Source organism: Thamnophis sirtalis, unplaced genomic scaffold (genome assembly GCF_051295495.1).
Source record: "Thamnophis sirtalis isolate CommonGarterSnake01/CBP01778 unplaced genomic scaffold, rThaSir2_p1.2 scaffold_11, whole genome shotgun sequence".
NCBI classification, from domain to species: domain Eukaryota; kingdom Metazoa; phylum Chordata; class Lepidosauria; order Squamata; family Natricidae; genus Thamnophis; species Thamnophis sirtalis.
Window position 1 is genome coordinate 23,846,289 of NW_028261391.1, and position 27,055 is coordinate 23,873,343.

General features: G+C 39.3%; 1 protein-coding gene across 1 annotated transcript in view; it reads right to left on the bottom strand.

The window, feature by feature from the left end:
• Positions 1-11,520, bottom strand: part of KCNAB1 (potassium voltage-gated channel subfamily A regulatory beta subunit 1) — a 148,658-nt gene extending 137,138 nt beyond the window's left edge. Inside the window, exon 1 of the mRNA XM_014053021.2 lies at positions 10,851-11,520. Within this exon, the coding sequence (XP_013908496.1) occupies positions 10,851-11,071 (221 nt within the window). The 5' untranslated portion in view covers positions 11,072-11,520. The remainder of the gene's footprint in view (positions 1-10,850) is intronic.
• Positions 11,521-27,055: the final 15,535 nt, after the last annotated feature.

Below are 27,055 nucleotides of genomic sequence, written 5' to 3' on the forward strand. Positions count from 1 at the left end.
TCTCCAGATAAAATGTGACTTATTCATATGAAGGGACCTTCATGTTTTATCTCAGATGGATGGTCACATTTTCAACGTAGCCATGCCAGAGTTATATACAACTGCACACATTCTCAAAGCTGTTCCTCCAATTAAAAAGGCATGTTCAGAAATAATTTGAACGTCCATATCGTATATCAGGTTTTGCTTTTCCCATAACCAGATGGAAGGGTGCTGCTGAGCTCTGCCATTAAATATGAGTAGCTTGTGAAATGATTGGTGAAATGTTAGCAGGTAGCTACAGATGAATAGTCCTTCAGGCTGGGAGACTAAGCAAAATGGAACTTTAATAGGAAACCATTAAAACAGGATCTGTAGACAAGACTGGAAAGGTAAAGTTTCCCCTTGCACAGACAGTATGTGTTAGTCATTCCCAACTCTAGGGGGCAGTGCTCATCTCCGTTTCAAAGCCAAAGAGCCAGCACTGTCCGAAGACATATTTGTTGTCATGTGGTCGGCATGACTAAACGCCAAAGGCACATGGAACACTGCTACCTTCCCACCAAAGGTGGTTCCTATTTTTCTACTTGCATTTTTATCTGCTTTTGAACTGCTAGGTTGGCAGAAGCTGAGACAAGTAATGGGAGCTCACTCTGTTACGCAGTGCTAGGGATTCGAACCACTGAACTGCCAATCTTTCTGATCAACAAGCTCAGCATCTTAGCCACTGAGCCACCCCATCCTCAGATAATCAGTGACAAATATTTTCCCTATGACTATCAAGAAATCTGCATGTAATTCCATGCTGCTGGATTGATGTTCTTTCCTGTGAATGTAACACTGAGTCAGAAGGACAATATTTGAGTTACCAGGGTTACACTCAACTCCAAAAAACCTTAGTATACCCCAAAGGTTGTTGCCAAGCTCTTTAAAAATTGGATAGATGAGGAAAATAATCACATACAGTGGGCTATAAGCATATTACTATCGGTATATAGTTTTCATTAAATGACATGGGTTGCATTCACTACATTTCAAGGGTGGGTTTTGGCATACCAACAATGCTCCTTGGAGGAAAAGGTTTCATGTTCCTGCATTTTGTATTCTGCAAATTTCAGAATTATGGGTGAATTTTTTTTAAAGTTCATTGCTAGTGTAGATTAATGAATCAATTAGTTTTACTTTATCGGGTGTGAATTTTTTATTTGACTTCAAGTTATTTTCTTTATTAATGAAGAAATATGTTTGCTTTGATATGCTTTAAAAAAGCCAAACTAATGGAATGCTATGCTTTCCTAGAATATTTTTTTCTCTAAATATTCTAAGAGGGCAAACAGGCGACTATTATATCTTAGAAATTTGGATTTTGATTGGACAATGTTAGTTCTCATTCAGATTTTCAGACTTCTAATTGTATTTCTAAGTGTCTGCTGGCTCTTTGCCAGTGGCATTCTGGATTTAAAAATTTTTACAACTGGTTCTGTGGGTGTAACTTGGTGGCATGGCATAGCTTGGTGGGCATGGTTTGGTGGGTGTGGCAGGGGAAGGATATTGTAAAATCTCCATTTCCTCCCGATCAGCTGGGACTCAGGAGGCAGAGAATAGTTAGGGACGGGGCCAGTTAAAGGTGGTATTTACTGGTTCTCCAGAATTGGTCAGAACCTGCTGAATACCACCTCTTTTCTGGATCTCAGTGTATTAGGCTTTTAAAAACTCAGTAGACACGAATAAGTAGTGCCTTCAGCAAGATCAGATAACCTTAGATCTTGTACAAAGTGATCCTCATTTTTTAAAAAGAATTAATAACAGACTCACATATAAGACAATATTAAGTGATTATTTCCTATTTTCTCTTTTCGTTTCTGTTGATATAGACATAAATTGATATATTAAACTGTATTTATGTTTGGAAGAAAAATAATGTTGAGTTGTACATTCAGAAATAGACTCTTTTTGTTGTTCTTTTAACAAAAATACTGCAGACAATAAAAGAAACAAGTTATGAACATTTTGATTAATTGAATATTGGACCTACAAATTTCATAATGTGTTTATACATCATAATGTATTCATACCAGAAGTGTAGTCTGAAAAATTTATATTGGCTCTCCTGCTTCATCTCTCAAGTAATTATTGCTCTTTTTTACCCATTGAATGGCAATAGAATGATTAGATAGGCAATTTTAACAAATAAAAAGCTAGCTCATTTGTATTTCATATGTTGACTCATAAATCTTTCCTATCATGTCGGTACTAATCTGCATTTTAAGAAAAAAATGTGGCACAACATTTCAGTATGCATTCTTCAGCTACCCATATTAAAAAGATATTTTGATACTGATAAATTTATTTATTTTTGTTCCTGAGCATCTCATGGAGAACAGGAAAAAAAAACATACAAACATAGCTATATCTAATATGTACAGAGCACTGAAACTATGGACCAGAACAGCACAAATAGAAATAGTCTGAGCTTGGTTGTTTTCTTGCAGACGTTCCATTACGCAAACTAAGTAACATTTTTAGAGCTCCAAATCAGTTTCCTTTTGTCCAACCAGTACTATATTCAAATTCAAATATGCTGATTTCAAGGAATCTGAGTAGGTCTCTGTGCAGAATGGCATTTTTTTTAAAAAGCCACTGTTACTTAACAGCTCTCAAATGATTTGTCAAAATTAGAAGATGGAACGAAGCAAGTTTTCCCACTGTCCTAGTAAAAAGCTCCAATTCACATCTTTGCCTACACAATGAACTAACAATCTATCTTAGACAAACCATTCCCTCTCAAACTCATAGGTTTGTGTGTGTGTGTGTGTGTGTGTGTGTGTGTAAAAATCACAACTGTGCATGTGAAGCATTTTTACTTTTGAGTGAGGCAACATGCAAACTTTGTTGATATGCCTAGAAAACAGAAAGCTTTAATTTAAACTAATGACAAAAGAAAGTATAAAATAAGCATCTTTTTTAAAAAAAATACTACTCCTTATCTAATTTTGATGAAATCAAATTTTGTGAAAGTTAGCCAGTCTGATGGTACATAATGCAAATATTACTTAACTCAAACTAGTCTTACAGATACAGAAGCTGCACTTTAAATTTAAAAAAAAATGAATTCAGTGATGACTGAGAACTGTGAGATGAAAAAAGTATGTCCAAAAATGCATGTATTTTTTAGAAAAACTGTGATTTATAAAGTGCCTTTTCCCAAAGTTATTCCAAACTACCCTTATATTAAGGTAAACATGGGGCACCTTGATTCACACATTATGTTTGTAAACGTTACAGCAAGCAGAACAAAGCTTTTTCTGTGACGATTGTTACTGTGTTAGTCATTGTCACTGAAAAATCACCCACCAGGATTCCTGTTAGGTCACTTTAAAAGAATCTTTGCACCATTTCTGAATCAGTTCTGCACCTGTATGATCGCCCTACACTGGGACTCCTGCTGAGACAATTTATTTCTTGTTCCACAGAATATGTGGGTTGATCTGTTTCCTACTCACATCGTTTCACATCCAGGGATCAACACAGCTTCTCCACCTTTCCACAGGGGACTAGTCATTCATAGTGCTATTATTCCACAGCTTTTTAAAATGTAACAAAGAGAAAATGCAAAGGGATAACTCTGATATTTCTGAGGCAAACTGCATTAGACAAATGAATACAGCATGAAATAAAAAGATGAATGGTGGGAACGGAATGTGATTCAAAATTCCTCTTTTCAGCACTTCTCAATATTGGAAGGTTACTGTAGGTTGCGGTATTGCTTCATTGTTTTTATTATTTTAAAACAGTAAATGGTACAAATTATAGTTAACATTTGTTTAAAAGGTTTCAATAGCCACTAGAAAAGGACGATGAAGAGTCACATTATAATTCTCATGCTAGTGTAATTGAATCTGTGAATTACATTTTCTTTTAAAAGCTTATATTATCTATTTGTGTAGTGGTTTAAGAGTCAGAAGTCCACTTTGTGTAGGTTTTATGATTTTCTATATATTGCTACATTTACTAATCATTTATTCAGGGTATTTTTTTCCTTTTTCCTTTATTTTCTCCTTCAAACCAAACATTTTCTAGTATCTTTAGGTACAACACAGCACCCGAGTGCATTCCAACTGTTTCAAGGGTAAGTTGGAAAATATGATAAGGTTCCAACAAAATATTCCCTGAATGATGACATTATCTCCTTTATATCTGATTTTCATCTGGCTTCAGGAACAACTGATTTTTTTCCCCTCCCCATTGTTGGCCTAAGATATTATCAAAGATATTATCCTACCTTGCCCACAATCCATGTTCATAATATCAGCGAAGCCTTTTAATGACATACTGGTGGTAGTGCAGTGTTTAGAATGTAGTATTGCAGGCAAACTCTGTCCACAGCCAGAAGTTCGATCCTGACTGGCTCCAGATTGACTCAGCCTTCCATCCTTCCAAGCTGAGTAAAATGAGGACCCAGATTGTTGAGGGAAATACACTGACATTTGTAAACTGCTTGAAGAGTATTGTAAAGCCCTATGGAGCAGTATATAAGTCTAAGTGCTATTCCTATAGTTGTATTCTATTAAGATTGAAACAGCAGAGTTATGGCCAAAGGACAAGTCGTGAGACAAATGCAATTATATCCTCCAAATGCCTTATCACTTCTCTGATCTCCTGGCATCTATCAGCTCACTCCACTCAAAGAAAGGGATATTCTTAATATCCTAGTTATCTCTGGTGTAACAGAATTTGTCACTACCAATAAACTGAGGTAACAATATTATGATTTTTCTCCCATAGAAGGATCCAGAACAGAATGACCTCACTAAACATGGAGGAGTTTATAAAATGAGTCATGAATGGATATACCTATAGAACAATACTTTAAAGAGATATTTTATTAAGAGGAGATTAATTGAAAAAGGAGGGAATATATTGCACTAATTTGGTTTTCTTTTTAATAAAGTAGTTGGGAAAACTACTATACTTCCCAACCTCTGCCACACATTTCAAAACAAATATTTGTTTCAAAAACTTGCAGCACTTGGATATACAGAATATGTCTGGGCCATAAATTAAATGAACCATAACCTGAATACAGGTAAGGAACAAATATTTTCACTAGCCTGTCAGACTGCTATCATCTCACCCAGAATAAAATTCAAGACTCCTGTAGGCTAAATGCCACTTTAGACAAGGCAAAGAAAGTGCAGAACTGAAGTTTGATTCCTCTGTGAAGCCAAGAGGTATATATACCTGGTAAGGCGCAATGCCTGTGAACTGCTTCACCACTCAATATTAATCAATGCTATGAGGCATCCTGCTACTACAGGGGCCTCTGATATGTTATCTGCAGTGCAACCCAAAGGCGACTGCAGCATCTTTGACTTGCTCACGTGCGAGGCCCGAATCTCATGAAAATTCATATACTATAAGAAATGATATGAATAGTTTTGCAACAATTCATGTTATTGTGGAATGCAGTTGCATGCTGATTAGTTTCTTTAGAAGTCCATAAATATATCCACATCACAATGAGTTGAATACATTTCAATACAATTCAGTTGCCTCTGATAATTGGGAACACTTTTATAAGGATTGCTCATTAGATGGAGGAAGTACATTAATGCATGTAATTACATACAGTACATATAGTAAATGTATATGCATATATAAAAACTTCCAAGCATTTCTACCACTGATGCAGAATCTGTTTTTTTTTCCTTTCAGATCAACTGATTGTTGATCCATTGGTTGAGAAAAGGTCCACTTAACTGATCAGTTGTTACTTAAGCCTGACTGTGGGCAGAGACAGGGTGACTGGCTCAACGTCTCCCAGCTGGCTTTCATGTTTAAGACAGGACTAGAATTCAGTCTCTGGGTGTCTAGCCTGGAGCCTTAACCACTAGACCAAACTGGCTCTCAGCATGCAGTAAGATATTGATATTTTAAAAACCAATATATGAACCTAATCTTTTCCTTCTGTCTCAGTTACATTAAACTGTTTTCCAACTCAGACTTCTAAGTCATATAAAGATAAAATGCACCTTCAAAAAGCATGAAGTCATGGTTTGGCCAGCAGGCCAGAGACCCCAGGGTACTACGGAGCCCATCAAGTGGTTGGTCCGATTGTTGTCATCGGGGGTATCATTATGCTTTGTCAACCATGAAAGACAGGGAAGGGCTTTTGACTATACAGGTAGTCCTCACTTAGTGACTTCTTGTTCAGCAACCATTCGAAGTTACAACAGTGCTCAACAAGAAGACTTATGGCCAGTCCTTGAAGTTGTGACTGTCGTAGTATCCCCACAGTCACAGGATCATGATTGACAACCAGCACACAGTTACAATGGTCACAGCTTTCCACAGTCACATCATCACCACTTGTGATCTTCACTGCCACCTTCCAATAAGTCAAGTCAATGAGGAAACCAGTCACCACCTGATGTCATGCTTAATGACCGCACATGATTCCTTAACAACCACAATCTGAACTGTCATTGTACACTGAAGATCACATTTAATTTTATTCTATAAGGGGCAATGACAATAAAGTAAACTAAATCAGCTTAGGAGGAATAAAAGTTTATAACAGATAATCTTAAATAGGAAAAAATTCTTCTCTACTAAATCTAGTAGTGCTTTGAATTCTTTGGAGTGTAAAGTGCATTAAAACTAGAAGTAATATTTTTCTCTTGCTTATCTATGATCTGGTGCAAAACTCTGCTATTAATGATCCTCTTGTTCCTGTCACTGCATCTCTTATTTTCTCAACCTCTGTATTATACAATAATTATCTCATGTGTGGCCTTTATATAAAAACACTGTCAGAGATGTTTCTTTCAGGAAGGAAGCTGTTCCTTTCAGGTGTAGCTGTTCAAAAGATGCCTACCAGATGTAAGAGGCAAAAGAGCGTAAAAAAAATGAACGAGTGAAATAATGAGGCAAAAAAACCCATTCTGCTGAAAAGTGTTATCTAAAAAGTCTTTTATATATTTATGATCTTTTTCTTTAGCAGGAACCAAAATATACTTTTATCATAACATTCTAATGAATTTTAATTTTCAAGCCAATAATGCAACTGAGGGCTTTAGAAAAGCAGGGACATAAGACAGCTTTTAGCCCCAAAGCTGGTTATCTAATAATTTTACTTATCAAAAGGTAATGTTTACCATGATTCTGTAATATATATGACTAAATCTTTTCTACTTGGAAACTCATGTATTCTCCAACCCCTACCAAAGTCTTCATCTTTTTAGAATTATACATATTTTGAGCCATTCTTCATCAGAACGTTTAGAGAATTGTTTAAATATAAAATCAAAATTCTTAGATACCAAATGCCAAACTCCAATTAGAGCAATTACTAAATGCAAAATTAATTTCTATCCCAAACTCTTCATAATGAACGGAAGGATCTCAGATCCTTTTATTCTCAAAGGCATTCTTTGATATGCTGAACTAGTCAAGAATAAGCAAGTAGACAAAGATCGCATAGTGATAACAAACTTTCACTTCAATTAATTCTAGAAACAAAGCAAGGGAAGATGAGATAATAAACATGGACTATATAATGAAGTCTGCTTGACAATCTTTGCAAGATACTTTTTGTCTTGACTTTCCAAGCAGTCATCTACAGCCCATAATGATCTCATGAATACTGGAAACTTTGTTCAATCTGGTTCTCTCCAGATGCATTCATTAACATTCCAAGATGGGGAATCCAATGAAAGTTGATCTATAAGTAAAAAGACCCAACATGGGTAAAATATATCTAATATATTTTCCAGATATGCATATGGAATATACATGGACGTTTCCTAAATATGGATGTTACAACTTAGAATTACCGAGTGAACCTAACTGTGGGAAAGTCTGAGGAATTATTTCTTTATTCAATAATACGCTTGGAAATTCACTGCCATTGAATATGATGGCTACCAATTTATATAATTTTAAAATGGGGTTAGATAATTGGACTATCAATCACTACTAATTTTGAGCATTGTATATAGTGTCTTGAATAACTACAACTAATGGACATCAACGTGGAAGAGGATTCTCTTTAGATTATGATTTAAGTTTCCAGATTCCTGACTGGTCACTATGTGATACCAAATGTTGAACTAGATAAGGATGCAGTTTGATCCAGAAAACTTTGGTGTTCTTGCAAATGTTGCATAATTCAGGTGATTTTGGCCTTCTACATTTCATAACACTTCTTTCACCAAAGGGTATTCTTATTTATTTTATGCCTTTATTTTTAGCTTCAATGGAGGAGCAGCTTGCGAGTGGTACCTAGACATCCTTCCTACATTTCTAAGGCTAAAGAATCCTGAACACTGAGATTTATAACATGATCATTCTTGTTAGTTAGGGTATAAGCAAACCAATTTAAAAGGTGAAGGTTAAAAATTAATAAGAACTGAAAATGTTTCGTAGTACATGCCAGGAAATTCAAAGTGTGAAAGGAAGATATTATTGTGTAATATTATGTAACCAGCATTAACTCACTTGAGATTTATTTAAAAACTTTTTACCATGTTTCCAAAAAACATAGTGTAGTACAACTTATAAGAAAATGATAGATAGTTATCAGAACACTCTGTAAATAGCTGCAAGGTATCTTTGGAAGATGGACTGTCTCTTAAAGGAGAAGAAAGTTAGAACCTAACTTTCACAAGTCTAGAGGTAGTGATATTCCCGCTCTTAAACAAATATACTATTTCAAGATGAATGGTACAAAGAACAAGGAGTTGGGTCCAGGTCAAGGATGTAAATGGAGAGCCATCAGCAGATGAACTGTAGAACTCTTAAGAACTTGCCCAATGAATCAGACCACTGACTCACTTATTTCAACACTATCAAAACTGGCTTTCAATCCTTTTCCGAGATTTTAACTTGACATTTTTCAAGGTCTACGTGAAGATGGCAAGGAATATATTATACCTTCTGCATGATAGACTACATGAACTTTACAACTGAGAATATTTGGAGTTAGAGAGAAACGAAAAGATCTCTCTTCTCGCAGATGGTCCATTGATGATTCAGTTTGGTCTAGCCATTAAGGCACCAGTTTAGAAAGTAAGAGACCCTAAGCTCTAGTCCCATGAAATTTCATCAGATGGATGACCTGTCACTCTCTTTCATGCCACCTCACCCCACAGGGTTGTAGTTGTGGGGAAAATAGGAAAATATATTCACCACTTTGTGTTGCTTATAAAAATAATGCAGGTTGGATATAGCCTAACAAATTGGAGACAGATGGGATATCTTTTTGCTGCCTTCTATCCTACATAGCATCCTCTCTCTCCATAAAACATAAACATAAAATACATAGGCAAGCCTAACTGAAATGATCTGGAAAAGATGAAAGACCCTTTATATATAGTGCCAGCAAAATTCATTACCTCTTACATCCCATCTAAAAATAACAACTCTTGATGACTTGGTTTGATTGTCTTGATGGTTTGGTTTAACTTATTAATTTAGTTAACAAGTTAACTTATTAACTTGGTTTAACTTAGATTTACTTAGATTTACTTCCTGCTTTGCCCCATAACAGCCTGATCATGTAGGATGGAATGAAAGAGTGTGACTGCATGAAAGTCTGCTAGGGACATTTCCACAGCTGAAGGTGGATTTGAACCAGCGCCTTTCCTGCTCTAATCCAGCACCTTAACTTCTTCCACTGTAAATTGTGCTTTTCATTGGATACGCGTGCATTAAATTATAAGAACAGTTTTATTAACTAAGCCTAGAGGTGCAATACTTTGCATATTCTCCTGTCTGTAAGGCAGAGAATGTACAGAGAATCTACTTCTGGGCAAGCCTGCGTAACGAACATCGGCTTTCTTTACTCAGTGGAATTAAAACTCGTGTCTAGAGCTTACCTTCAATACCATTCACAATGTTACTGCAGTAAATTCAGCAGGTGATCTGATGACTAAGCAACAACTCTGCTTATGATAGGTGTGGGAATAAGTGCTTGTGTCCTCTTGTATTCAAGAACTAACCATTCAAATGCCAAATCAATTACTTCTTGGAGAAGTCATTCTGACTTCACCATTAAATACAGCTATTCATTTTATCAAGTTAAAACAAAATCCTGCTTTAAAATCAGGATGAAATACAGTGAATCTCAGAATTCAATCAGCAACCATCTTCCACTGCTTTCTTTTTGGCTCCCTTTTGTGGAAAAACAACACTTCTTCAGTTAAACACTTATTACTTTACTGTATTAGGCAATTTACTCCACATTTTATTCAAAATAAATCTTTCTCTGTTGCAGATGGGAAGCTCATAATGAGCCACTCAGCGGTAATTAGAATACAAAAGGGAAATGAGTGGCATATAAAGTTAATAAATAAATACGCAAAAAGAGCTTCCCACTGAGTTTAACAGATATTGCTTTTCTGAACAGCCCAGCAGGTGCCTTGAGAGGCAAACTTTCTCTTGAGTAAATCGTCAAGAGTGAGGCAGTAATCCAAATTCCCTAATTACAAATGGAAAGCCATCAAATCTCTCTTCACTAGAATATTTACTCAGTGAAATTACAAAAAATCATCAAAAGTTATCTGGGGCTGCAAAGACCAAAACCCCAGTTAATGGGAGGCAGCCAGCGCCAAAACCAATATTACCACAAATTTGGAACCCAATGCTCTAGATTTCTAAATATTTAAACTTTTTGGGGGGTGATTTCATTTCTAAAAAACAAAATAAAAAAGGATTCTAGGGTTTGTTTCTTGTTTTTTTGGGTGGTGGTGGTGGTGGAGGGAACTTTATATGTCCATAACTTTGTATGTCAGTAACATTCTTTGAGGTGCAGCGGATGGTGAAAGGGGGAAAGAAATACCCCAAGTTGTGACCCAAAAAACCTGCCATACCTGTATTTCATCCCTGTCAGTTTTGCAGTGGATTCTTTTAAGGAAATGTGATGTTGGGGGGTAAAGGTTCCCAAACTGCGAGCGATAATCGCCACTGTCCGGAATTTTGCTCTGGCCGCATTGACCGCATTTGGACCGGAGGAGTTCTGTTTGCTGATCATCCTGTCTTCCCCATTCCGGTTCTTGAGGTTATGCTCCGTGCACGCTATGGAGACTTGCATGATTCTCTCGCGAAGCTTTCCTCTTCAAATTGGGGAAGAAGAAGAAGGGGAAAAAAACTTCCGCCTCCTTGAGAGGCTAGGAATGCAGGAGCCGAAGACTCCCCGGCGCAGTTCAACGGGGCCTCCCGACTCGAGGCGTGCTCCTCCAACAAAAGTGAATTAGGGGCTGGTTGTTGCAGCAACAACCGACGAGGCAGACCCGAGCGCGGAACTTGCCAAAAGCACAAAATGAAAAGGGCAGAGAATGCGTTTACAGTCGCTTTTCCCTCTTCTTCCTCCTCTTTCGCGAAGCTTTTCTTCTTCTTCTTTTGCCGTCCCCTTCAGCGTTTAGACAGAAAAACCTTCCATTCGCTCCACCGATTCGGAAAAAAACCTCAAGCCTGCATCTTTCCAGGGAAGGCAAAGCAGCGGCATCTGATCTCCTCGCCTTCACGCAGGGCTCCAATCAGCGCAGGGACACCCGCAGGGTGAGTCGCGGAGCCTTGCCGGACCGCGGAAGCGTGTCCATGCAGAACTCGAGAGGAGTCTTGACACCGCTTAATCCCGCCCCGATCCCCCCCCTCCCCGAAGACCACGAACCTCCCTCCAGCCGCCGCCTCCGTCGGCATCTACGGAAGACCACGCCTCCTCTGGATCCCCCTCGTTCCCCCGAGCGGCAGCATTTAAAAACCCTGGGTTGGAAGCAAAGCCGGGTCTCTGCGCCCACCGGAGGCTCCGATGCGGTTCCGTGGCGGGACGTGCAACGCGCGCCCCCCCTTTTAGGAAGCGTACAAGAAAGCGCGCGAGGGCGGCGGGTTTCCCCCCCTCTCTTTGTGCGCGGCAGCCGCTGTGGGGAGAGGCGCTTTGCGGGGCTGCCTACACCGCGGGAACGGAGCTCCACCCCACCACCACCCCACACACATACACGCAGGGGCAGAATAAATGTAGGCGAAAGCGCGCTAACCTCTGTTGCGCGCGTGTGCGGTTCTCCGTGGGGGGAGAGAGAAAGAAAGAACTAGCCGGCTGCGCGCTGACGAATTAATCCCTCGCGCCGGGCAGGCTGAGATGCTAGAAAGCCTGCGCGCGTTTATGAAGCGCGCCGGGATTAAGCGGGATGTTCGCGCAAACCCGCCGTTGGGACTCAGACCGAGGCCCCTTTTCACGCGGTTTTTGAGCGAAATCGGGCTAATCCCAAAAGTTGGCCCAAAGCAGGCGCGCGCGCACTTGACCAGTAGTCGGAGAGCGCGCGAAACCTCGTGGCGGCCTGAGTTCAGCTCGTGGCATTACTTCGCTAATTACTCGAAAAGCAAAACAACTCTTAAGCCCGAACGCTCGTGAGGGAACGGGAGAGCGTGTGAAGCGTCTCTCGTGGGTCTCCAGGTAGCTAAACGAAGGTAGCGCCGCCCACTTACTTTCCAGCACCAAATCTAGTGGGTTAATCGGCGTTTGACTCCCAACGACGGCCGAGAGGTTGGGGCGGGGGGGAGGATTTGAGCATCTCCTTGGAGGACTGGCTGTGCATCTGCAGTGCGCTGGCTACATTTTTTTAAAATCACAATCTACTAATTCTAATCCTCTGGGTGGTCCAGAAAGCTAACCCGCACCGGCTGGATTTGTGCAATACGTTGGCCTAAAATATGCCTGCCCGCATTGTGTGTGGCTAAACAGACCCCCTTGCCCACTTTCACACATGTCTAGGAGGTGTGAACAAAGGCGAAGCTGCAGATCTTCAGGAATGCTTCAAGCAGTTTATGGATCTCATTCAGCTGGAGCATCCCAAGCCCTATTACTATGGATGATCTCAGTGTGGGCCAAGAGCCAAACAATCTTGAAAAGAGGGCCAGGGTCATTTATTTTGCTCAAGTGGCAAAAGAATAATTTAAAGCCCTGACATAGATAGGTTTCACTATTGGAGGAGTTTGGGTTCTAGGCAGGAAAAGGGGAAGGAGAAGAAAAAAGGAATGAGCGAGGAAAATAAAAATCTGAAAGGATACTTTGCTGAAAAAATCCTACACCAGACTACTCCAGGGAGATTGTTAAGGAATACCTGGTTCTTTTGTGGGAATGAAGATGGAAGAACCATGTTCCTAAAGAATTTAACAGTTTGATGTAGTAATTAAAGTACTGGTCTAGAACCTGGGAGGCTGTAAATTCTTGTCAACTTTAGGCATGAAAGCTGGCTGGATGACTTTGAGCCAGTTTCTCAGCCCAACCCACCACGCAAGGTTGTGGTGAAAATAGATGGAGGAAGAAGTTTTGGATATGTTTGCCATTTTTTAGTTATTTATAAAAGTAATAAAAATGGGATCTAAATAAATAAAAGTCCTAACCATACCCATGCTATAGGCATAAGACGCTGAGCTTGTTGATCAGAAAGGTCGGCAGTTCAGCAGTTCGAATCCCTAACACCGTGTAATACGAGTGAGCTCCCGTTACTTGTCCCAGCTTCTGCCAACCTAGCAGTTCGAAATGCGAGAAGGAAAATAAGCACCTTTGGTGGGAAGGTAACAGCATTCCACATGCCTTCGGCGTTTAGTCATGCCGGCCACATGACCACAGAGACATCTTTGGACAGCGCTGGCTCTTCGGCTTTGAAATGGAGATGAGACTGCCCCCTACAGTCAGGAACGACTAGCACATATGTGCAAGGAGAACCTTTACCGAACCTAACACTACTACCATGGAAACTGCATCAAACCCACATGGTATTGATGGGGAAGTTTGTGGCCTATAGGTCGTATGTTAGTACCTCTGGGTTAAATGAACCCAGTCTGACAGCATAAATAAAATGTTTAAGTTTAGAAGGATTTATGGCTTCAGGGAAATATATTTTTATTTGCAGACAATCCCAACTTTACTTCAAGGCATCTCCAATTAAAAGAGAGGCAGCTGGAAGGCGACAATAAACTTGAGTGGCAAATAATTTACCTGGAATAAAACTCTCTTGGGCTGCCAATGTAAAGGTAAGTTTTGATGAGGAAGTTGGATGTAAATATCTATGAGTCCTTGGTAAATATTAAGAATTGTTTAATATTTTTTCTTCAGCAAATATTAATTTTGTTTTTTCTGCCCCATTTGTGAACTTAAAGTGGTTCCTAATTAATAAATGTTTCCAACTTTAGTAAAAATATGTTATTAAGTAAAATCTCTTTCATGTCCTCCTAATTCCTGGTGATTTCCTGCAAGTGTTTGTATAATTTCATTGGCAGCAAACTGGAAGTGATTTGCATCATATTCTTTGGTTCTCCTTTTCCTTTTCCCACTTCCTAATCTAGCCTGCAATTCTGGTTTTCTTAGAAGGATTATTAGTTGCTTGACAAAAATACAGTTCTTTAAATGATAAGTGGGATAAGAGAAAATTAAAACAATGAAAATGCAATAGTTAATAATATCCAAAACCAGCCTGACGAACTTTAAAAGAAAAACTCCCAGCCCGATTAAAATTGTCAGATTACATAAATCAACTGAACCAGCTCAGTCATTTTTTTAAAAAAAGATCAAACTTTTGCTTAATATTTAAAACAATTTTAGATTACAGACAAAAGAGTATTATGGCCTATGTGAGATAATTTTGGAGTGACACCTTGCTGTAATGATTGAAGTTTCAGATTAGGAGACTAATCGCACCCTCACCACCATCCAGACCTTCCGCACAGCCCTCAAGATCTGGCTATCCCGTCAGGCCTGGGGATAAGACCCTAACCTCGCCCCACCCGAATGCTGAATGAATGTTGTGTATTACTGGTTTATTTTTTTTTTAATTCACATTTTTTTTCTTGTGTTTTGTCTTGCACTCCCTTCCTATTAATTGTAAGCCGCCCTGAGTCCCCTCAGGGAAAAGGGCGGCCTATAAATGTCAAATAAATGACTAAAAAAAAAAAATGACTAAAAAAAGACTAGGAGTTCTAGTTTTGCCTAGTTTTGCCTTAGCCAGCTAGGTGATGTTGGGCCAGTCATTTCCTCTCAAGTCTGGGAGAGATAATGTTAAAACTTTTCTGAAAATGTTGCCATTTTATTCACTTGTTCAGGCTGTCAATGGCAATGAAGACAGATCCACAAATATAAAATATGTACACAAATTGGCATTCTGTAATCCCTCTCCTGCTTGGTTCAGTATATAAGTACTTTATGCATTTTGATTTGGTATATGCTTATATCTAAGTGTAGTGAGGTAAAGGTTCCTGTCACACATATGTGCTAGTTGCTTCTGACTAGAGGGCAGTGCTCATCTCCCTTTCAAAGCCGAAGAGCCAGCGCTGTCCGAAGACGTCTCCATGGTCATGTGGCTGGCATGACTAAACGCCACCACGACCCTGTTATTTTTTAAAAATCTGCTCCTACATTTTATTCTCAGCAGATCGCAGCACATAGCTGATTTTATCTGGATGGCGAAACTAAGGAGAATTGGATCCAGTTCCTACGGAATCTGGATGGGAGATGCAAATCTCTAGAAATGCAGAGTATAAGGTACTCTGAGGCCAAAAGCCTTATAGAATCATTTGCATTTTATTGCCAACAAACTTATATATACATCCACAAAGTCAAGTTGAGTTCAACTTAAAAGAGAATTTCATTTTGACTTTACCTTTGACTTAACAACCAGTCTGATGAAGAGTCCTTAAGATTCCAAATGTCCCTTACAGGTAGTCCTCCACTTACAACACTTCATTTAGTGTCCGTTCAAAGTTACAATGGCATTGGAAAAAAAATGATTGTGACCCTTTTTCACACTTATGACTTGCAGAATCTCTGGGGTCACAACCTGTGGTAGTCTTGCGCACCATAAGAATGTGTGCATCAGCAAATATAATAATGATAATCAAATTTGTATCCGAACTCTCAAGCCAAACTGGACGTCTTGACCCAGTAGCTAAACAATGTGTGGAAGTGGATTGGTACAATGACGCTTGCTAAAACCCAGGAGCCTTCAGGAACATTATTAACACTTCACCAATTGCTCTTGACAAAGTGTCATTACCTGTAAAGGAACAAGCGTATAATGTAGTGTTTTCCTGGAACAGCAAGGCAAGACAATGTTCAAGCAGCTTTCAGCCAGTTTCAACTAGTCTGCCAATTGCTATCTTTCCTGGCTCAGAAGGGACTGAAAACAATAATTTATGCCCTGGTCACCTTGCAGTTAGACTTCTAACATTTCGGCAGGGGTTACTCTTCAAGATGATGCAAAAGCTGCAGTTGCAGAATGCAGCTCCCCATCTACTGACTGGTATAAAACAATGCAATGAAATCTATTTTGTGACAACTGCTTACTAGTGTATTGGATGCTTGTAGGCCCTGGGGCACAGTTCAAACGTGAACAAAGGTAGATGATCTTGGTTTTAGTCCCATCCCATAACTATTAAGAACCGTGATGTCGCAGTGGTTAGAATGCAGCACTGCAGCCTACATCTGCTGCCTGCCAGCTGCCTGCAATTTGGCAGTTCGAATCTCACCAGGCTCAAGGATGACTCAGTGTTCCATCCTTCAGAGGTGGGTAAAATGAGGACCCAGATTGTTGGGGGCAATATGGTCTGTAAACTGCTTAGAGAGTGCTGTAAAGCACTGTGAAGTCTATAATTCTAAGTGCTATTGCTATTGTGCCCTGCTGGCTTTCATTGCATTTTTAGCAGGTATGAACTAGGCCAGTATTGGTGAACCTTTTTGGCACTAAGTGCTGGAACAGGAGCCAGAAGAGTAACTGCCCGGTGTGCATGCACACACCGGGAAGATGATTTTCTGGTTTCCGGGGTGCACATGCGCTCCAACCACAAGGTCTCCTAATTTCTGACACACATACATGCACAAAGACCAGCTGGCTGGTACACATGTACACACTGGGAAGATGATCTTCTGGTTTCTAGCATGTGCATGTACACTGGCCAGCACCTCTTTTGGTTTCCGGCACTCCCATGTGCATGAAGACCAGCTGGCCAGCGCGCCAAAACCCGCGAGAGCAACAGACAATGGCTCTGCATGCCACTTCCGGCATGAGTGCCATAGGTTCACCATCACAGAACTAGACCTAAGGACCTTGAATAAAGATACATTAAAAAAATGGTTTTTTAACTCCAGAAGCTGCTTAATGTTCATATAGAACAGCTGCTTTTAGAACAGTGGTAATTCTTACCATGGTAACAGCTGCTTTAGCAATGGGCACTGAGAATAACTACAAATAACTACAAAGATGGGATGAATACATTAATAAAAAGCATACTGAATCGCTAAGAATTGTTCAAATGTCCTTTTTAAAAGATGATCTCATCTATCCTTTCTAACCTTTCTATGATATTTAAGTTTTTGAAATACTTCCCATCCCCACGGACTGGAATATTCATTGGTTTCACCTGAGTAAAAGCATACCCACGCAGCCTCAGGAGAGAGACTGAGATCCAACTGTGAATAATGCTGTTTCTCAATTCTGTCAAATGATTTGAAAAGATCACATTCCCCTTTGATTGCAAACTGGAACAAATAGTGTTTTTCTATGTTATTTCCAGGACTACTGTCTAATATATGAGGCACATATTTTAGTGTTTGCATGAACTGACTCGGGGAAGGAGGATGTATGGCTAACAAAGGTAGTCATTTCAATCCGCCTTTCAAATGCTTATTCAGAATACTGCATACAAGATCCGTAATATTTGGAGAAGACTGAAAACCATTCCTTTTAATCAACATTGGCCCACTATTAGAACATGTAATGATCATTCAATTTGGTCAAAGCCTGTGAATAATAGTTACCACATTTGTATAGAAGAACCATAAGAACGTCTCAAATTTTGAGATTTTTCATGAAATTATATATTTGCAATGCATATATTTACATATAATTTAAGTAAAATTAACACTGTTGCTACATCAAGCACACGTTTCCCTGACTATTATGGAGAAGAAAAAGTTCATTTTACTTGACAAATGTGTCAAGATAAACACCTCAACTTTTGGAGGATAACTAACTTTCATACCTAAGGGAGACCTAGAAGATACAGTCTCTTATTTTCTTGGCTAGTATCTCAACCATTAGACCATACTGACTGTACTCGGTGGCATTATTCAAATTAAAAAATACTTAATGCTTACAATAATGTATGTAATATTTAAAAGTATAACTTTACGTATCACATGAAATCAGGTTGAAATGGGGCTGGGTGGGTGATGTTGATGGGTGTTTGCTAAACGAAGTCACTGACAAGTTTAAATCAGTAAATTTCTACCTGGTTCTCTTTCTAGCTTCTACCCTGTGCAGCTGTGTTGAATGTGCCCTACACAACAGGTATCCATTTCCAAGCTGGTATAGAAGGGAGTTGCATTTCTCTCATGCTGATCTTCTTTGATAATATTTATCCATAGAGTATCAGAATCAAGGGCATGGGAAAATGTAGACGAGCAAGAGATACCTGAAACTGATGTGATGTAAGGAAAGGAAAGCGAGAGAAAGAAACAAGGTGCGGGAGTAAGAAACTATGAAATTTAAGTGCCCAAACAAATATGTATTGTTCCATGGCTCCATGTTTGGGGATGGAAAAAAGCAAAACCTGATTCTCCAGTGATGGTTAGCCGACATGGTACTTTAAGCCAGTGGTTGTCAGCCTTGACAACTGGAAGATGTATTGACTTCAAGTTCCAGAATAGTCTTCAGTGGGATCCTAGGGGAGATAAGGGCAATGGCAGTGAGCAAAAATTTGCCATATATGCAGTGGTGGGTTTCAAAATTTTTTAGAACCTCTTCTGTAGGTATGGCCTGCTTTGCGGGAGTGGCTTGCTGGCCATGTGACTAGGTGGGAGTGGCTTGCCAGCCATATGACTGGGTGGGCATGGCCAACTTGTAAAATGTGGTGAAACTCACTTAACAATGCTCTTGCTTAGCAACCAAAATTTTGGCTCAGAAACTCTGGCATTTAAAGCATGCAAGTCTTAAAGCTGTCAAGTTAGAAGACCCTTGCACCTCTAACCCTTTAGAAAAAAAGCCTCAGGGGTGTTCAAACTTGACAACTTTAAGGCTTGTGGACTTCAACTCCCAGAATTCCTCCTCCAGTCATGTTGGCTCAGAAACTCTGGTATTGAAGTGTGCAAGTCTTAAAGCTGTCAAGTTAGAAGACCCTTGCACCCCTAACCCTTTAAAAAAAAACCAGAGGTGTTCAAACTTGACAGCTTTAAGACTTGTGGACTTCAACTCCCAGAATTCCTCCTCTCGCTCTTCATCTTGATGATGTGCGGACAGGCGGGAGGAAGGATCTGGAACCAGTTCTAAATGGCACTGTAGATTTGTGGAACTTTTTCTATAGAAGAGGTTAGAACTGGCAGGAACCCACCCCTGCATATATGATAATATTCCAGAAGAATAATATGTTCCGCTATGAACAGTCAATGCTGCTTTGCCTTACCTCTTCATGGAAGAATTGGCAATGATCTGCAGAAGGTTCCACTCTTGTGAGGATTTCAAAAAGAAAATTGAACTACACAAACTCTGAAGCATGTGACAGCTGTAATCACAATTCTAAAAATGTTACATGCCAGGGCAGTCCTGTTCCTGCATTTGCTCAGCATAATGCATGTTGAAATTTAATATTGCCAATTTGCTAAGATAGTACTTATAGTATTGGTTTGGTTTTTTTATTGCAGTTTATTCCCACCTATTTTGCTCTATTTGGGCTTTGTAGCAGCAGCAACGATAACATTCAAGAAAATTCATCAGTGTTTATTGTTTCCTCTGAAATATTTGGCAAAATGGCCAAAAGCTCATAATTATTAATAGTTATGTTTTTTAAAAGGGACGCGGTGGCTCAGTGGCTAAGACGTTGAACTTGTTGATCAGAAACGTCAGCAGTTCAGCAGTTGGAATCCCTAGTGCCGCATAATGGAGTGAGCTCCCGTTACTTGTCCCAGCTTCTGCCATCCTAGCAGTTTGGAAGCATGTAAAAAATGCAAGTAGAAAAATAGGGACCACTTTGGTGGGAAGATAACAGCGTTCTGTGCACCGAAATCCATCATTTAGTCATGCCGGCCACATGACCACAAAGGCATCTTTGGACAGTGACTAGCACATATGTGCGAGGGGAACCTTTACCTATGTGTTTTTTAAAAAAACTGATTTTTAAATGTGTGCACCTTAAAAACCTACATCAGGAAAATTTATGTACCAGCAGCAAAAAAAAAAAAAGGATCTGCCATTTGCATTAAAAAGAAAAGATGTTCAGGAAATTCAGGTGAAAAATATAAAAATGCTCTCTAATCCAGTTTTACTGCTGATTACAGGGGTATAGATAGAAATAGATGATAGGTAGGTAGGTAGGTAGGTAGGTAGGGAGAGAGAGAGAGAGAGAGAGAGAGAGAGAGAGAGAGAGAGAGAGAGATAATATCTTGTGGAAAAATTTATAAAATACAATATCTCTATTTTGCCAATTGGGCCCTCAATACTTGTTGATGAAAATGTTATTAGGACAGACTAGAATATGATTCTGTTAACACAGTGTTTTTGTAGTATCTCTGTTAGCTACTTACATCTCTCTTTCATCCCCCTTTTCTGGCAGTTTGCAGGGAAACAACATGCCATGTCCTTGTATTTAACAGTACTCGAGACCAACAATGTTTGCACTAGAGGTGTTTTAGGAGAAATAATTGGCACTCCCAGTACTGGGCTCTATGTCTGAACTGACAGACAAGTTGAAGAACTGATTAAAATTGCAACAGGCAGAATATAGATCACCATCATAAGCTGTCAGGGAGCCAACAGGAGGAAAAATGTGCGTAAGGCAACCGAGGAAAAATAATAGGCATCTTAGAACTGAAATATAATTTATTTTTCAGAACTGAAAAATAAAGAGTCTTGGCTTGGTTTCAACGATATTTAATTGGATAGGCTAAACTTTATAAATTGGTGTTACTTTTATCTCTTTATTGCAGAATTCCTTATTTTATTTATTTGCATGTTTTAATGAATATTAATTCATTGATGAGTTTTTCTTGCCCACCACTTCAAGATTTTTTTAAACCAGTATGCAAGCAAAACCATAAATAAATAAAACTTTCGCAAGATACCTCTTCCAACAAGGAGTTATATTAAGCATACAATCTGTGTTGATCACCGAGGCCAGAGGTTTAGTCTTCTGATCTTTCAGACTCAGGGAACTTCTGTCTAACAGAATGTGAGCTTTGGGCTATTCTATGCATAGTATTTATATGGCTGAACAAGAACATAACAATAATCTCTGGTTGAAAGAAGTGGCAAATGTGCAAAATGTTACACTCAAGTGAAAGCTTTTGGAGATCCTCGGTTAAGAAGTACTTAGAGCATAAAATGGCTCAGTGGCTAAGACCCTGAGCTCAGGGTCAGAAAAGGTTGGCAGTTTGGCGGTTCTAATCCCTAGTGCCGTTTAAGAGAGTGAGCGCTCATTACCTGTCCCGGCTTCTGCCAAACTAGCAGTTTGAAAGTTTGTAAAAATACAATAGGAACCACCTTTGGTGGGAAGATAAAAGCACTCCATGCGCCTTTGGTGTTTAGTCATGCTGGCCACATGACCACGGAGACGTCTTCGGGCAGCGCTGACTGTTTGGCTTTGAAATGGAGATGAGCACCTCCCCTTAGAGTCAGGAACAACTAGCACGTATGTGCGAGGGGAACCTTTACCTTTTCCTAGAGGACAAAATGTTTGAACATGACCTATGACAAGTACAGCATCAAGTTAAAACAAAGCAAAGATCCTTAGCAGGCGCTACAAAATACGAGCAGACAAAACACAATTCCCTCATTCTTTAGAAATGAAACTATAACAATTGGGGTGTAGGAATTATTAAAAAGTGACACCAACCATTTCCCCAGCTTTGAAGAAGCAGAAGAATGAGTACCCAATTGCTTCATTATTTCGATTCTGTTTTTAGAAATTATTCTTATTTCTTCTTGTACCCTTGTATTTTTAATGATAATTTTTGATACTTTTTCAGGGCTCTTTTACCTCATCTCCAAATTTCAACATGCTCAATTTCTTGCTATCTGCGGTTTAATTCAGATTGCAGTTGCATATGGAATATAATATGAATAACAAAGTCTACCCCAAAATTTAAAACCCAATTTGTTATATCTGGGAACTACCAGGCTTTTTTTTTTTTTTTGTTATTTCCCATCTGATACATTACAGTTTAAAGAGCACCAGATGTTTAAAGCTAATTAAAAGCATAACTTCAACAAATTGATAGCCAATAAAATTGCAATATACGTAGTATAGTATAGTCTTTATTGTCATTCTACATCATGTATGCAACCAAATTGGTTTTAGCCTCACTGGTCCAATCCATGACAACAAATACAAACAACATGAATAGTATAAAAAATAATCGCTATGCAAGTAATTAGGAAAAAAAGAAAAAGAAAGAAAAACTAGTCATATGTTTTCCATGTGTGTGTGGAGGGTTTGTGGTTGTGTTTAAGAGGCTGACAACCCAAGGATAGAAAGTATTTTTAAACCTATTTGTTCGGCTGGCTATGCTTTGATGCCTTCTGCCCGATGGTAGAAGTGTGAAGAGACTCTGACCAGGATATGAATCAGAGGTGGGTTCCTACCAGTTCGCACCAGTTCGGTAGAACCGGTTCGTCAAATCTACTGAACCGGTTAGAAGAGGTTCCACCAGAAAGCAGGCCACACCTACAGAAGAGGTTCCAAATTTTTTTGAAACCCACCACTGACACACACACACACACACACACACACACACACACACACACACACAGAGACTGACAGACAGACAGACTCACACAGAGAGAGAAAAAGAAAGAGAAAGAAAGGAAGAAAGAAATAAAGAAAAAAAGAAAAAAAGAAAGAAAAAAATGAGAGATGAAAGAAAAAAGGGACAGAGATACAAAAGGAAGGAAAGAGAGAGAGAAAGAAAGAGAGAGAGAGAGAGAGAAAGAAAGAAAGAAAGAAAGAAAGAAAGAAAGAAAAAAAACACATGGCTGGCAAGCCACTCCCACCAGGTCACATGGCTGGCAAGCCACTCCCACAAAGGAAAAAGGGACAGAGATACAAAAGGAAGGAAAGAGAGAGAGAGAGAGAGAGAGAAAGAAAGAAAGAAAGAAAGAAAGAAAGAAAGAAAGAAAGAAAGAAAGAAAACACATGGCTGGCAAGCCACTCCCACCAGGTCACATGGCCGGCAAGCCACTCCCACAAAGGAGGCCACACCCACAGAGTAGGTTCGAAAATTTTTTGAAACCCACCACTGGTATGAATCATCTCTGAGTATCTTCCTTACTCTGCTAAAGCAGCGAGACCTGGCGATGTCATCCAGTGGGGTTAGAAGGCAACCAATGGTTTCTCGTGCTGAATTGATCACTCTCTGTAATGCCTGCCTGCCTGTAACAGTTAAACCAGCATACCATACTGTAATGCAGTATGTGAGGACACTCTATTGTGTCCTTTATATAAAAATATTATATTTTATATAAATAGAATATATAGTTGGTTGTAATACATAAGCATTACTTCAACGTTCTGAAACCTTTTTTTCTTTTGTAATGAGTCATCCATATATTACAGCCATATTTGGCACAAGGCAAAATAATAAAAGAATGTAATTGTTAGATAGGAGGTACTTTTATACGCAGTTTTATAAATTAACAACGAATTATGAAAATGATATAAGGCAAATCAATCCTATTTGTTGTGGAATTTAAAAAAGATATGCATAATTGATTCTGAAATGTTTCAGCAATAACACTATTATTTTATGTGCTTTTCTCAGAATCTCATATCAGCAGAGTAGAAATTAAGCCACAGAATAAATATGGTGGAGGCCATTGGCTCAGGTCATAAGTAAAACAAAATGAAAATACCCCAAAACATTTTCTCACTGAAAGTGTATTATTAACACTGAATATTAAACTCAGTCGGTTCATTTGAGATTTGAGATTTAGTTTATTTGTATGCCGCCCTTCTCCGGGAGGGACTCAGGGCGGCGAACAACTCAAAAAGGGGAAAGGGGACACAAACACAATACACGTAATTAAAATACAAAAGAGTCATACAGCCATACAAGTCGAGAGGGGAGGGGAACTCATCAACCCCAGGCCTGCCGGCACAGCCAGGTTTTGACGGCTTTCCGGAAGGCCTGGAGAGAGGTGAGGGTCCGAATCTCCGCGGGGAGTTCATTCCAAAGGGCCGGAGCTGCTACAGAGAAGGCCCTCCCCCGGGTAGTAGCCAGATGGCATTGGCTGGTTGACGGAACCTGGAGGAGGCCGACCCTGTGTGATCTAACGGGTCTATGGGAGGTAATTGGCAGCAGGCGGTCTCTCAAGTACCCAGGTCCAATACCATTTCCCAGGTAATCACATATTTTGTCATTTATTAAAAACTGTTTTTAAAAAGTAGCTCAGAGCATTGTAATGCTTTAGTAATTCCATCTAGTGTCCCCACCTAGGTACCATTTTCAGTGAAAGACAGTTATATTGTACGCTTTCAGTTAAGTGATGGAATGACAACCTGCAACCTACAGATCCACAACAATTGGGACTTAAATTTCTGTTGCTAAGCAAGGTGGTTGCTAAGGGTATCACACCTGATATTATCCCCTTTTTGCCATGGTTGTTAAGTGAATGGTTTCGGTTGTTAAGTCAATCACACATTCATTAAACAAACCTAGTTTTCCCCATTGACATCCCTTGTAAGAAGCTGGCTGAGAAGGTTAAAATGATGATCACAGGGCCCCGGGCTGCTGCAGCCTTTGTCAGTTGTCATGCCGGTTATCACATGCACGCATGTTGATCACATGAGCATGGGAATGCCATGATGGTCATAAGAGTGAGGATCAGTCCCAAGTCACTTTCTCAGAGCCATTGTGTCTTCAAATTGTCACTAAATGAATGGCTGTTAGTCAAGGACTACCTATAACAGCAATGAGGATATGATTCAAACATATATTGTAATCAATCATGTGACTCAAGTGCTACCCTCTACCTGTGATGGCAAACCAGAGGTGGCACGCAGTGCCTTCTCAGTGCCAGTTTAGCTATGCCACGCAAGCACACATGCATGCGTGCCTCCTGCCAGCCAGCTGATCTTCAGGTCTCTGCCACACATGCGGGGGGGTGCGGGGGTCGTACGCATGCATGGGGGGGTGTATGGAGGGGCCACACGTGCATTGTATTTTGGGGGTTCGGGCGCACCCATGTGCATTCGCATGCACACACGCTTTGGGCACTCAGTCTGGAAAAGGTTAGCCATCACTGCTCTCTATGTACTTTTGACACACAAAACACATGTGTTTTGACAAGGAGAATGAAAATGGCAAGAACTACTTTATCTAGAAAATACTTTGTCAAATTGAGTATCACTATGTTGTGAAGTAGACCGAACACTATGAATTGGATCTTATCCTGCATGTTATTCTTGGCAGTTGGGTAGATCCCTTTGGTTTCCATTATTATCCTACCATCTGTTATGAAAAGTCCAAGGTCAGGAATTAGCAGGCATAAGGGAGGGAAGAAATATAGTTTAATGTACCGAGAAGAAAATCCAAAAATAGCTTATTTTCAGGCCACATTATTATTTTGAACCAGTTGTTATGCATACCTACTTACCTTCCTTTTCCAAGGGAAATTCCATTTTTGCTGCAAACTAACACACTTCTATTAATTATCTATAACACAAGCCCATTGGAAATTTTGAGATGATGGCTATAATTGAACTGTTCCTAGTTACAAAATGGCTGAGGTACTGGACATGCACAATTACAAAATATCCGTGCCAGAATGCAAATTGATAAGATTGATTGCCCTCATCCTTTATTTGTTTCTATAAAGTCATAACTTTCCTTAGTAATTTTTTTTCTGGACAAAAAAACAGTACAGTACTGTTAAAATGCAATTAGATTTTTTTTCATTTTATATGGGGTTAAATATATTTTGATAGAGACTACATGTAGAAACTTATATCAGCTTTTGGTTCATTCTTTTAAATAAATGATCAAACAAACCAAATATGCTTTTATTTCTTGTTTGTTGAAGTCAAGTGAAATTGAAAACTTACAGGCAGCCAACATAATTCCATAGGTACATAAATATATTACCTATTTCAGATGCCTAACAGTCTTGCAGTTAAGATGGTTGCAAATATAGGTGTTCTTAAGGACTTAAAATATGTTGCCCTCTTCTGACCAGAATATGAGATTACTGTTGGTTTTTTTTTTGTTATTGTTCTCATGTGTTAAAGCAACCAGAAACAGGTAAATAAATCTGGAAAATAGGAATTTGTAATACTATGATGGTCCAAAGGAAAATATTTCAAAAATATTACTTTTGTATCTTTCTATGTAAGATGCAAAAATATCTTACACAGAAATGGTAGTCAGCAGCCTCTTAACCGTAAGATGATAGGACTGGCATGATGTCACTTCATGAGTAATTTCTAAGTGGACTTTCCCCATTTTTCATTCTCTAAGGTAGCCTTGTCCAATATGCAAGCAGTCTTTTCTATCTGCAGCTCCAGAGATATGAGTAGTCCTTGACTTACAACCATTCATTTGGTAAATTCATTCATCTTCTTTCTTATTTCGTTCTAAAAAGTCATAGGTTGTGTGTGGATTGGAGGGATGTCTTATGTTTTCCCTGCCCAGGATTAAGGCAACTTGAAAATAGGCAGTAGCAGAAATAACTATCAAGCAACACTCTCAATGCAGGAGGATGGGGTAGGGCAGTGTTGGCAAAAGCGGTTACTTTATTATGATCACCCACATTACAAGAATTTCACCAAACTATCTGCATTCCTTTGCGGATTAATAAGACTTTCCTAGTCTGGTCTATGTTATTTCCTCCCCTGGAGTAATTCCATATTGGCATCCTTCTTAATTCCCTCTTCCCATTCAGCTGCTGCTTCCACTACATCCAAATTTTAATGAGCCTATGTACATGAATAATAGAAAATGGACTAACTATACTGTCTCTTTGACCTACTAGCCCTATTCCACTTATGAGCACACCCTTTTTTTTTACATGCAGAAGGGTTCTTTTTTAAGTCAAGCCAT